Raw genomic sequence first — 13,257 nt, 5'->3', positions numbered from 1 at the left:
GGGTGTCCGACCAATGGGGTGTCAGATTATTGGAGTGTCAGACTAATGGGGTGTTGGAAAAGCGGGGCGACCCTGTAAGTTTTAAACTCGTCACTCACTCATTCAACCTCTAGTTACTACATTAAAATGAAGACTGAAATCTTTCTTGCATGGATTACTCACAAAAACAATAATCATCATAAATAGACCTTATTGCTATTTCGGAATCTGAGTGTGACACTTAAACGATTAACATTGTACAACACTCACTTAAATGCATTGTTGCGTCAGACATTTTCTTGTACATGTTGTAAGATGTCAAAATTTTACAGGAATGTCTGTGATGGCCATGCAGTAATGGCAAACAAAAAGGGAGCAGGTGTATCCCTATTATCAGTATTAAAACAAAATTAAAGCTAAAATGGGATTTTCAACTTACAATGACTTAGAAAAATCATCCATCATGTCTATATGTAACAAAAATGAGTGTCAAATGGTAACAGCAAATTGTCTAACAGTCTGATTTAACACGATACCAATACTTAATTAATGATTAAATATACATTTATGTAACACTAAACACATACTTCTTCTTGTGAAATTGTTCTGTTTTTCTTGATTTTTCTTTGGGAAATTCCCAAATTCTAAAATTAGAGTCAATTTCGTGTATTAATTTTCCGGATTCTATTTTCGTTTTTATATTTTTGATAAGAACACAAGAAAAATCATTAGTCCCTGTGGAAGAAAGTTTGAGGACTTCATTTTCATAAAGGTTATGATATAAAATGTACCGATATAGCTTTGTCTCTTCTCTTCCCTAACATTCAATGACTTTCGGTTTCGACTGACGTAAACTTCCGGTTTCTTTCCAAAATGTCCGAAAGGTTTGGGAATTTTATCATCTTTATTTTCGTTTATTGCAACGATAGGAGCATTGAACATGTATTCAATTATACAAAACTGTATACATTGTTCTGATCCATCTACACTTAAAAATTACAACTTCCTAAAACAAATTACTAGACCAAATTGTTAAAAATTATAAATTGTTTACATTGACAACCATCAATCGGGCATCATGCCATTGAATTTTTCTTAATTCAATAGAAGAATTAAGCAGGAACTTATGTTATAGACTCCATCTAAAAAGAGTGTCTTCTCTTAATGTCTAGTTGTCACAAGGTCAGTGTGGTTGTACCGCGCTAAACCTTAAACAACTATCTTCAACTTCATAAAATAAAATATGGCTTTTTTCTCTAATCTAAGGAATAATCATTTATGCTTCTTCGACAGTACAACTAGGTCAGTGTGGGTGTTCCGCGCTAAACCTAACATCAATCTTTTACACAGAATTAAATGCTGCGAAAATCTAAATGTTCAAATCTTCATTTAATTTAGGTTAATATGGCTGTTCCGCGCTATACCTTCAATTGCTTTCTTTAACTCCGTAAAATGAAACAACTGAAACAACGTTTATCTTTAATCTAAAGTCATCATAAAGGTTTTTGGACAGAGCAACTAGGTCAGTGTGGGTGTTCCGCGCTAAACCTATCAATCCTTTACGTAAAATTAAATGCTGAGAAAATCCATGAAATTTTAGAATAACTGGTCAGTGTGGTTGTGCCGCGCTATACCTATAGTTGGAATAAATGTACATGTTTATCGTTAGCTTTAATACCCAGTAGCTTCACATATATATATATATAACAGATAGATAATGGCTATGCATAATTAGATCGCTTAGGACATATAAGCTTATATGCATGATTTTATTGATTTTATATCGCCTAGTAGTGCTCATAGACAGATGTAGTAACTCCAGCATGTAGCAGGCAGGAAGCTGAAAACTCGTTATTTTTTACCTTTAAGTAACATTGTTTAGTAAATGTAAAGATTTTTTACTATAATGCATGCCCTGTAAATAATATTCAAAACTTTTTTATTTTTAAAAATTTTATTAATAACTTTTAAACTGTGACCCATTTTTAATGTACATAGAAGTTATTATTAGTATCTTTGCAGGGATTTAACTGTACATAATGTTATTTTTAAATAGTTAGGTATTCACTTAATAATTTTTATAAGGATTAACCAACCTTAATTCAGTAAGGTTGGTGTACTCCAACTATTGGAGGAAGATATAGAGGAAAGAAGAAGAACATGAATGTATATTTTATAAACTATTAACATGGTTAATCTCAGTGTTCCAAGTATACTGTGTCCAGATCCGTGATTAATCTCCCTTTCCAAACCCTTTGATAAATTACAGCATGTAATAGTTTCAGTTATGACTGAGTGGAGTAATTTGAAGAACAGAAGACTAGGTTATAAAATTATTTAATTTCACTGTATATCCATTTCCACTAAGCAATGCATAGTACAAACGACATAAACTTCAATGTGTTGAAGGCAGTCACTACAAACTAGAAGTAGGTTAATATTTTATTACAGTCTACACTGAGAGTGGTTGAGGATTAAGGGCAAGAGAAGACCAATCAAACAAACAAAAATTCAAGACCGTAAGACATGAACCATTGTGGAAGGCAATCACCCATAATTGGTACATGTTTCTTTAAAGTTCCCATGGATATTTGAATTCTTCTTGTGCCAGTCAAAATCTCATCCTAAGGCTTGTTTTCTGTTGTGGTTTATTATAATAAGATTTTTTAAATGAGCAATATTAGATTTTCTTCAAGAGTAACTGAGTTCATCTGAGAGTTAAATCAGAGACATATAACATGTATAATACAATTGTATTATATGTCTCTGGTTAAATAGGATTGAAATTGCTCAATCTTCTTAGGGTAATTGTTTTGTGGGACATTATTTTAATTAAATATATTTTGTTTGGCCATGGTGTCAGTCCTGAAGTTGATGCTTTCATGCAGTCATTGTCACCATGGTACAAAAAAAATGTATCTTCAATATTTTGTTTGCCATGATCAGCTAATGATAAGTTAATGCCTTTACCATAAAAAAGAAGAAAAAATACAAACTAATTTATAGAAACAAGATGTTCCAAATTCCAATGAGCCTGTATTGCACCCCTGATACAAATGAAAATGAGAGTGCATGTAGCATTTATGTGTGTTATTATGTACATTGTACTAACAACTTTATAAATAGCATGAATAAGGAGATGTGGTATAACTTAATAAATAGCATGAATAAGAAGATGTGGTATAACTTAATAAATAGCATGAATAAGAAGATGTGGTATGATTGCTAAAGGACTAGGATATAAAAAACTATGTACAGCCTTCAAACAATTAGTAAACCCATACCCTACAGTAAGCTATTAAAGCCCCAGCTTTCATTTTGGGCAACAAAATCACACCTTATGTAGACAACCATATGCATGATATGAGGATGTTTAAACCTTGTAACATATATGATGGGTCATATCAGTGGGCTAAATAGTTTCGAACAAAATCTCTTAATTTACAAACAGAATTCACTTTTGGCTCTGTTGAAATGGAAATAACAAATATTGGTGTAGATAACCCAAGAATTATATAACGCCAACTTGGTTCTATTAGACTTAAAAGTTTTCAAGATAAAGCTATTAAATTACAAAAAGTTTATGATGGAGGATTGATGCAAAACAATGAGAAAAGCTTTAATTCATATCATTTTGGATTAAGCTACTAGTTAGGTTAACAGGCTGCCAGAAAATAATGATTTTTGTCGCACAGGTGAGACAGTGAGCCTACATTCTGTCAATCATGTCGTCCGCCACATCAACATTTAATAGGTTCAGACTGAGGTTCACATTTTTCAGACATCAATAACTTTGTCAACATGGTCAAACTCTCTTGAAAATTTATGAAAATTGGACAGATGATTTTTTAATGATCAAAAGATAGCCTCCAGAGTAAAATTTTGAATCAAACTTTTTCTTTAGATCAACTTCTTGATCTCGAAGAAAAAAGTTTGATTTTAATTTTTTTTTCTGTTTTTGGCATGTACAATGTATAGGCTTTGTTTTTGTCAATCAACATTACACCTTTACGCTGACAGCAGAAATTGCAGACAAGACACAGGGTTCTTTGGAACTCTTTAATAATTGTTTTATAATGAATGTAGATGAGAAGAGAAGTTTGTTTACATTTATTATTTATTATTCTTGCAGCTCACTTCAGACAGATATTAGTCATGAAACAGGGACAACAGACACTGGACAGCTAGCTAGTACCAGTATACCGTTAGCTATAGTACCAGCTTACAAACATCTTAAACAAGCAAAAGACAGTCCAGGAAGTGTTCCTCAGGTACCCTTACACACAAAATATACACAGCAGCACACAGTGTCACACATTTATCATCAAGATAGCTGCTTGTGATACATTTAGCTCCAAAAATCATGGCTTCAGACTTTAATCAACACCTTTTTCTTACCGACTGTGTGAGACCCTCATGGGTAGTCAAGTTCGTTAAACACCCCATAGTAGTAGTACACCTTATGATTTTGCTTAGATTTCAAATTTAGATCTGAAAATTTGATATTAATGAAATAAGCTCAGATTTATATTTGACAGATTGTACAATAAAATACAGTATATCGGGTTTTTTACGCGTCAGCTTTTTTTCACGATTTCATGAGAAAATGGGCAGGTTAAATTTTCACTGTGTATAATTATCACTGAATGAGAAAATACATGCGAAAATATAACTGTTTGCATTGTTAAGATGTGAATAACACAAAATCCATCACAAATAAATACGAGTAATACAAACAAAAGTACACAATTTAGAGAACTTTTAAGGAACATAATTAAGAACATTGGGGCATGCTAAAAATAGAATTCTGATCAATACAGATATACAAATAACAATGTAAAAGTGATTTATTTTTATTTTATTTTTTATTGTTTGGGTTATGACACCTATCAATACAAAAGCTTGTCACTAATTAACAACTGATTGCTGTGTTTTCATAAGGTGTGACACGTATGTTTGCCAATTTAATTATTATGAAAACAGAGATTTTGATTAAGTATGCTCATTCTTGTGATCTGTTGAACAACACAAAAGACTCCATAATTAACAGTATAATGTATAAAACTTTCAAATTTTAATTAATTTTGGAATATGCAAGGAAATTTACGTGGGGTCAAATTTTCGCATTTCTCTAGCTACCGCGAACAAAGCGAAAATTATAAACACGAAAAAAAAAACAATATATGGTAATAAGATTATAGTTATTTGGCAATTATTATAATATTAATGACTGTTTTATATTGCAGCTGCCTTCCCACAGATTTCAGTATTCAGTATGGCATGACTTGAGAGTAGTATCCATTAAAGGAACGGATCTGAAAGCACCAAGAATAAGAGAAGGTTTGTCAGTTAAATGTTGAATATCAATCAAAAGGAATTTATAATATGAAAATTGACATATCAAATTAATTATATACTGGTAAACCTAAATTATATTACTCAAAAGGCTGTTTGCATTTCTGTCATAATTAAAACAAAGAAAATTTACGCCAATGAGTTTAAAACTAAGAATTTTGGGCTATTTAATTTTTTTTAACAATCAAGATATATTTGATTGGTTGATCATTTCAAAAGTTTAATATTGAGATCTAGGGCCATGATGACATACAAAATATAACAGACTACTTCACTTAAGTGCTTTTATTAGTCCACTACCGGACGAAGTCGAAGGGGACTTTAGGTTTGCACTCCGTCTGTCTGTCAGAATGCTTGTTTTACTTACTTTAGAAATGAATCCATGAATTGTTATCTTAACCTAACAAAGCATTACTTTTATTATTTTGACATTGAAAATGCACAAATAAGTTGAAAGTCTGTATTTCATTGTTAATGAATTTACAATTTATTAAAAAATAAATAACCTTTGTCAAAGAGCAATGTGGCTTAAACTACAAAATTTATCTGCATGTGACACATGTGTGATGTATACAGTCAGTTATTCAAGTCAATTTAACTAAATGTCATTCCCATTCAACTTTAAAACTTGTTATGTAACTATTAAGGTATGTAAACAGTTGCATTACACCATCAACCAGATTTGAATGCCAGTTAAACTTTTTAAAACCTTATCTTGAAATTATTCAGATAAGGAAAATGGCATTAATCCAATCAACCAAAATGTCATTCCAAGTCAACTTTTGAACTTGCTGTTTTTAAAAATGATACCAGCAATAAAGTTCTACTAATATTTATAGAATGTATACTAAATTACAGGACCTGATGAAAAAGAAGAAGCATTTTATAGTCTGAAGGATGAAGATAATCAGTATATACATCACAACTTACATGGGAGGAGAAGAATAACACATCAAACTACCATGGAAAACTGGGAACAAGCAAAGGTATATATGATTGGTTCATGATTTTGTGTATACACATGTAAAATTTAAACAGTTGTCAAAATTAAAGAGTGAGAATTTAAGAATTAACACCAAGGAATATAATTTTTTTTAATAAAACAAGAATATATGTGTGCAGAGGACATCATGCCCTGTTCCCACTATGACATTTCTATGTTCAGTTAACCTTGAATCAGGGTCAAAACCCTAATTTGGCATAATAACTTTTTTAATTTACATTATAATGAACATTTCTACAAATTTCCAAGTTGATGTGATCACAACGTTATCATAAACTACCTTCAACCAAAACTTTAACCTGATAATACAATATGATATATTTCTTGATGGTTATACAAGTAATTCCTGTCCATCTGTCCATGTATCTTATAAGAGCAACTCCTAAATGAATAGAATTAGATTGGTGAAACTTTCTACGGTGATAAAAGACTACCTGAGAATGTGCAGATAGCAAAACAATCCTTGTCCTACATGATAAAGGGGGAGATAAAAAAATATATACTGCAGCTGTGCTATTTGTGTAGTCAAATTGCATTGACCGTATAATCATTTGTGATATACAGTCGCTGACAGTATATCTCCTTGTTTATGACGTTGACAGTGCGTTTCCGTAGAGTTTTATTTATGACGTCATTAAAAGTACAGGTTTGCAGAATTTTAACGTCGTTCGCTCCAAATTAAAAATTTATGGTTTTTGTCGAGCCTGCGACTTTTGTCGCAGAAAGCTCGACATAGGGATAGTGATCCGGCAGAAAGCTCGACATAGGGATAGTGATCCGGCGGCGGCTACGGCGGTGGCGGCATTAGCTAACTTCTTAAAAGCTTTATATTTTAGAAGGTGGAAGGTCTGGATGCTTCATACTTTGTATATGGATGCCTCATGTTACGAAGTTTCCGTCAGTCACATGTCCAATGTCCTTGACCTCATTTTCATGGTTCAGTGACTACTTGAAAAAAAAGTTCAGATTTTTTGTAATGTTAGATTCTGTCTTATTATAAGTAATAGGATAACTATATTTGGTATATGCGTACCTTGCAAGGTCCTCATTCCTGTCAGACAGTTTTCACTTGACCTCGACCTCATTTCATGGATCAGTGAACAAGGTTAAGTTTTGGTGGTCAAGTCCATATCTCAGATACTATAAGCAATAGGTCTAGTATATTCGGTGTATGGAAGGACTGTAAGGTGTACATGTCCAACTGGCAGGTGTCATCTGACCTTGACCTCATTTTCATGGTTCAGTGGTTATAGTTAAGTTTTTGTGTTTTAGTCTGTTTTTCTTATACTGTATGCCATAGGTCTACTATATTTGGTATATGGAATGATTGTAAGGTGTACATGTCTAGTGGGCAGGTGTCATCTGACCTTGACCTCATTTTCATGGTTCAGTGGTCAAAGTTAAGTTTTTGAGTTTTGGTCTTTTTTTCTAATACTATATGCAATAGTTCAACTATATTTGGTATGTGCGTACCTTGCAAGGTTCTCATGCCCGTCACACAGTTTTCACTTGACCTTGACCTCATTTCATGGATCAATGAACAAGGTTAAGTTTTGGTGGTCAAGTCCATATCTCAGATACTTTAAGCAGTAGGTCTACTATATTTGGTATATGAAATGATTGTAAGGTGTACATGTCCAACTGGTAGGTGTCATCTGACCTTGACCTCATTTTCATGGTTCAGTGGTCAAAGTTGAGTTTTTGAGTTTTGGTCTTTTTTTCTAATACTATGTGCAATAGGTCAACTATATTTAGTATGTGCGTACCTTGCAAGGTCCTCATGCCCGTAAGACAATTTTCATTTGACCTCGACCTCATTTCATGGATCAGTGAACAAAGGTTAAGTTTTCGTGGTCAAGTCCATATATCAGATACTATAAGCAGTAGGTCTACTATATTTGGTATATGGAATGATTGTAAGGTGTACATGTCCAACTGGTAGGTGTCATCTGACCTTGACCTCATTTTCATGGTTCAGTGGTCAAAGTTGAGTTTTTGAGTTTTGGTCTTTTTTTCTAATACTATGTGCAATAGGTCAACTATATTTAGTATGTGCGTACCTTGCAAGGTCCTCATGCCCGTCAGACAATTTTCATTTGACCTCGACCTCATTTCATGGATCAGTGAACAAGGTTAAGTTTTCGTGGTCAAGTCCATATATCAGATACTATAAGCAGTAGGTCTACTATATTTGGTATATGGAATGATTGTAAGGTGTACATGTCCAACTGGTAGGTGTCATCTGACCTTGACCTCATTTTCATGGTTCAGTGGTCAAAGTTAAGCTTTTGAGTTTTGGTCTTTTTTTTTCTAGTACTATAAGCAATAGATCAACTATATTTGTTGTATGGAAGGATTGTAAGGTGTATATGTATGTCTGGCAGGTAAGCAATAGGTCAACTATGTTTGGTTTATTGAATGATTGTAAGGTGTACATGTATTTCTCGTTTGGTTTATCTGACCTTGACCTCATTTTCTTGGATCATGTTAAGTTTATGTGTTACTTGTAGTAAAGCTTTATATTTAGGACTGTCAACATAAAATCAATGGTTAGTAAAGAAGGCGAGACATTTCAGTGTGTGCACTCTTGTTACCCTAAATATTTCATTTGGAACAGTTGTAGAAGTTGTAGTATATAAAGAATAACCATACATTGTCTCAAAATATAAATTTTATATGTACTTGGCTCAAAACAGGATAGAAATGCTCGGCACAGCCTCGCTTTCTACCTGTTTCTAAGCCTTGTACAAATAACAAAACAGCAAGACAGATTGATGAAATTTTAATCATTTGCAGAATGCTACCTGAGGATATGCTATAAGGTATATGATCTTGGTCCCATGTGTTAAAGGGGAGATAATTCAATTTACTTACCTCAATATTGCAATATGTGTAGTAATGATCTCTCATAAGAGGAACTCCTTTTAGACAGCTTAACATATTGATGAAACTAAACACAGGTGTAGAGCACTAACTAAGGATATGCAATGCTATATCCCTGTCCTACATATTAAAGGGGAGATAATAAATATACTAACAGTAAAGCAGTGGTTTGTGTATCCCTCCCTAAGTTTTATTTTTTATTTTAGTCTGCCAGTTTTTGCTACCAGGACTTGAGTGATGCCTATCAACGAAAGCATTTCCAGAATATTCTTGGACGCCTTCGTAATGTTGAGCAGCTCTACCTCGTGGACAATGGAATGCAGTACCTCTACTCATACAGCTTTCCAAAGTAATTATACTATTCTATCTCATAATTGAAAAGAAAGGATATAGTGTATTATCATAACACAGAACCACTATACTCACACTTGACAGAACAAAAAAAAAGCTTTTATTGTTGTTCCTCATCTCAAAGCTGCAATTCATGTTATGGTCGTACTCCTAAATGCTGTGTGCTTAGCAGAGAAACAGCAAATACCAATATTTAAGTATTTAGTTTGACCTGGCCAGGGATCCAACCCATGACCTCAACCACTTGTGAGGTCACAATACAAAGAGACCACTGAAGCAGTTCATTGTGATTGATGATGAGAGCAAATGTTTGATATATATCTTTTAAGTAACTCAGCATTCACCCTTAATTCAAACATTAAATTCATATAACCACATACTAAGTTAATTCTTAAAAACTAACTGCAATACATAAAGAATTAAAGTCTCATTGTTCTAAATATTGAAAATTAAATGGAATGTTATTTAATAGCTGATTATAGGGCTTTAGGAATCATTTTTTAATCTCTTCAAAGTCATATCTGTATTCAAAGAGACTGCATAATGATATTGAGTAAATATCTTCTTCTTTTTCAGATGTGAAGTTTTGAATATCAACAATAACTATATTTCTTCTTTTAAGGTATGTTGATTCATGTGAGTTTACCAAATTTAGGCATCTATTGCCTTGTCTGCAACAAAAGAAGGCAGGCAAGGCATTGATGTTGGTATGTTATGTTGTATTTCTGGCTTAAACAGCAGTAGAGGTGATTTTAATAATTGTTTAAAGTTTGTGTTTAGGTCAGTTTAATAGGAAATGCATTATATATGTCAATACTAATTGGTATTTAGTTGCATTAAAATCAGTCAAACCATTTATTGACTGAAAAATGTTAGTAAATAGATCAATTTAATCATTGCAAGGTGTAAATGCCTGTCTGGCAGGTTTCATTTTACCTTGGCCTTTTTCTAATGGTTCATTTGTCAATGTAAAGTTTTCCTGATTAGTATAAAAGTAAGTAGATGTGGTATGATTGCCAATTAGACAACTTTCCACCAGAGTCCAAATGGCATGAATGATACCATCTATAGTTAACCTTACGACTTCAACAAGGAACAAAACCTCAAAGCCAGCTAAAGAAAGCCCAAATATGACAAAATGAGAAAACCAACTGGCTGTTACTTGTATACTATATATATCCCTATATGGTATCATGTCTTCCAACAGACTGCTACTTTGTAAACTAATATGTTAAAATGCCTGCTCAGTATGTTAGTCTTATACACATCAGGGTTAATATTTGACGCTGGATATTAAACACTAACCCGTCTATCCATCTTGTTTCTATAGCAACATGTAGTAGATAAATCTGTTATGAGAATGTAGAATTATTAACGAGGAAATATAAGCCATCTTTTTTTCTGTACAATTGCAGTATTTACCATCCATACCTAAAGTTAAGTTACTTACAATGGAAGATAATGATGTGGATAACTTTAAAGGACTGGGAAACCTAAAATCGGTGGAAGATCTGTATCTACGTGGAAATCCAATCACTTTTTTAATCAACTACAGACAGAGGTAATAATGATGGACTTGATATTTATATACTGTGGATTCATCAGAATTCGTGGAATACCAATTTTCATAGATTTTGTGGGGAAAGGCAAACCAGGAACTTGAGATAATCAACAAAATACAAATTTTCTTAATGCTTGAATGCAAACTTTGGCAGAACCACGAAATCAAATATCCATGAAAATACAATTTTTCCTCAATCCATGAAGATTGGTACCCACAAAAATAATACCCATAAAAATAATCAAATCCATAGTAACTAGAATTGACTAAGTTTCTTTCACAATGAAGTTTTTTACTATCAATTTCAGTATTTATGGGTATGAATACATTTAGTGAACAGTTACAATCACAATGTGGCACAAAACAATTGGTTATTTTAATACAAAATTCATTTTTTATTTGTGCAACACTTTTATTTTTTTTTAGCAAATCAGTCCCTTAGAGCACTTCCTACTCTTTAATATTTACCACAGTCGTTGACCTTGGTGAATATCACATCTCTGGGGTTGAGAAATCATTGTATCAATCTCAGCAAAAATCATAAATTGTATATTATCAACCCCAGAGATATGTTACTATACCCCATGAAACAAAGTTCCTTAGGGTATAATGTTTTTGACCCGTCCGTCTGTCCATCCATCCATCAGACTGTCTTTCTGTCAGTCATCGCAACTCCTCTGAAACCACACAACAGAATTTCATGAAACGTTGTAGATAATAAGGACATACTATGTAGATGTGCATATCGACAGGAAATTATGATTCAAATTTTTTCTAGGAGTTATGCAACTTTGAACTTAGAATTTTGGCCTATATATACTACTGCAACAATTTGTCATCGCAACTCCTCTGAATCCACACAACAGAATTTCATGAAAATTTGTAGATAATAAGGACATGTATAATATGTAAATGTGCATATCCACAAGAAACTTTTATCAGTTGACTTTTGTAGGAGTTATAAGTCTTTGATCTGAGGAATCTGGTGATACTTTGTTTGCCCACGGCCAACGATAATGTGGGGGTGTGGGGTATGTGAGCGTGCTCACAAAGGTTCTTTAGTTCACCTCAGTCGTTGGCCTAGGTGAATATCACAGCTCTAGGGTTAATAAACCATTGTATCAACCTCATCAAATGTGAATAATTGTATAATGTACACTTGCATATAAGAATATACCTTGAATGTTAGAACTTGCATTATTTCTTTTTCTTATTTTTGACCGAATTATTTTTATACAGAGTGTTCCAGATGCTACCTCAGCTGAAACGTTTAGATGGTATCCCACGGTTACAGAGTGACCTTGAATTTGACCCTGAGTATGGAGACATGGATGATAGTATGAATGATTCAAGCTGTGTTATACTGTAAAATTAATTGATGCAATCTGATGATAGACATTATTTGGAGAACATCCTTGTTTACTTGATAGATGGTCCTCTGCATTTATCCATTTTGTAAGTTTAGGAATTTTACAAAAAAAGTGTGTCAAAATATAGAAATCCTTAAACTTCTGTGATATTTATAACATTCCGTCCTTGAAGACACAATATAGCATATATTTTCTATATTGTATAAATTCTACATAAATGAATATGTGATTAGTTTTTAATGGGAGAATTTCTTGTTTCTTGTTTCACATTAATAAGTAACATTTTTTTAATTTTAGGATTTGTCATTTTAATACTGACTTGTGTAATATTTGTAACATTCCATTGTGAAAGATATATTTTCTATATTGTACATTTTTTTCTGTACCTTTCAATTTGTAAGGGCTGTTCCATGATTGGAAGGGCTGTCAGTATACACTTTAACTAAAATTGGATGGGAGGTTGTAATTTAGGCATCAAGAATCATGTAGAATCAAAAATAGAGAAACATTTTATGTAGCTGGGGTAAAAATGGTTTATCTCAACATACACACAAATCATATTCTGGAACAGTCTTTCAGCAAGTTTGATAGGAATATACTTCTCTTTTTTTTTGTATGATTCATATTAAATAATTACATTTTAAGAGATATACTAATGATATGCAATATATTGTACATATTTTTACATATTTAGCTGGTTCTTTATTATTAATACGACATGCTGGTTGTGTCACAATAAAATATGTTATTTGTTA

The 13,257-nt window shown here is 32.7% G+C and overlaps 2 protein-coding genes across 5 annotated transcripts in view; one reads left to right on the top strand and one right to left on the bottom strand.

Annotated features, from left to right (window-relative positions):
* The window catches only part of LOC127719509 (uncharacterized), a 14,326-nt gene extending 13,494 nt beyond the window's left edge, over positions 1 to 832 (bottom strand). Inside the window, exon 1 of one of the 4 annotated variants that reach the window (XM_052225659.1) lies at positions 771 to 832. The gene's annotated coding sequence lies outside the window, so the exon portion shown is untranslated. Of the gene's footprint in view, positions 1 to 418; positions 507 to 542; positions 673 to 770 lie in introns of those variants that run through there. The other 3 variants (XM_052225658.1, XM_052225660.1, XM_052225661.1) reach the window with 3 other exon arrangements.
* Positions 825 to 13,257, top strand: LOC127719508 (acidic leucine-rich nuclear phosphoprotein 32 family member A-like). The gene is made up of 8 exons (XM_052225657.1): positions 825 to 863; positions 4,112 to 4,250; positions 5,226 to 5,319; positions 6,193 to 6,320; positions 9,427 to 9,569; positions 10,148 to 10,193; positions 10,987 to 11,132; positions 12,372 to 13,257. The coding sequence occupies exons 1-8, from the start codon at positions 853 to 855 to the stop codon at positions 12,499 to 12,501; spliced, it is 837 nt and encodes a 278-aa protein (XP_052081617.1). The 5' UTR covers positions 825 to 852; the 3' UTR covers positions 12,502 to 13,257.

Source organism: Mytilus californianus, unplaced genomic scaffold, assembly GCF_021869535.1.
Source record: "Mytilus californianus isolate M0D057914Y unplaced genomic scaffold, xbMytCali1.0.p SCAF_11, whole genome shotgun sequence".
Lineage (NCBI taxonomy): Eukaryota > Metazoa > Mollusca > Bivalvia > Mytilida > Mytilidae > Mytilus > Mytilus californianus.
This window is presented reverse-complemented; position numbering and strand designations above follow the sequence as displayed.

Excerpts from the sequence above, each read along its gene's own strand:
- LOC127719508 (XM_052225657.1), top strand. Across the intron at positions 6,321-9,426 it reads AAAACTGGGAACAAGCAAAG|TCTGCCAGTTTTTGCTACCA; the intron begins GTATATATGATT and ends TTTTTATTTTAG. Across the intron at positions 10,194-10,986 it reads ACTATATTTCTTCTTTTAAG|TATTTACCATCCATACCTAA; the intron begins GTATGTTGATTC and ends GTACAATTGCAG.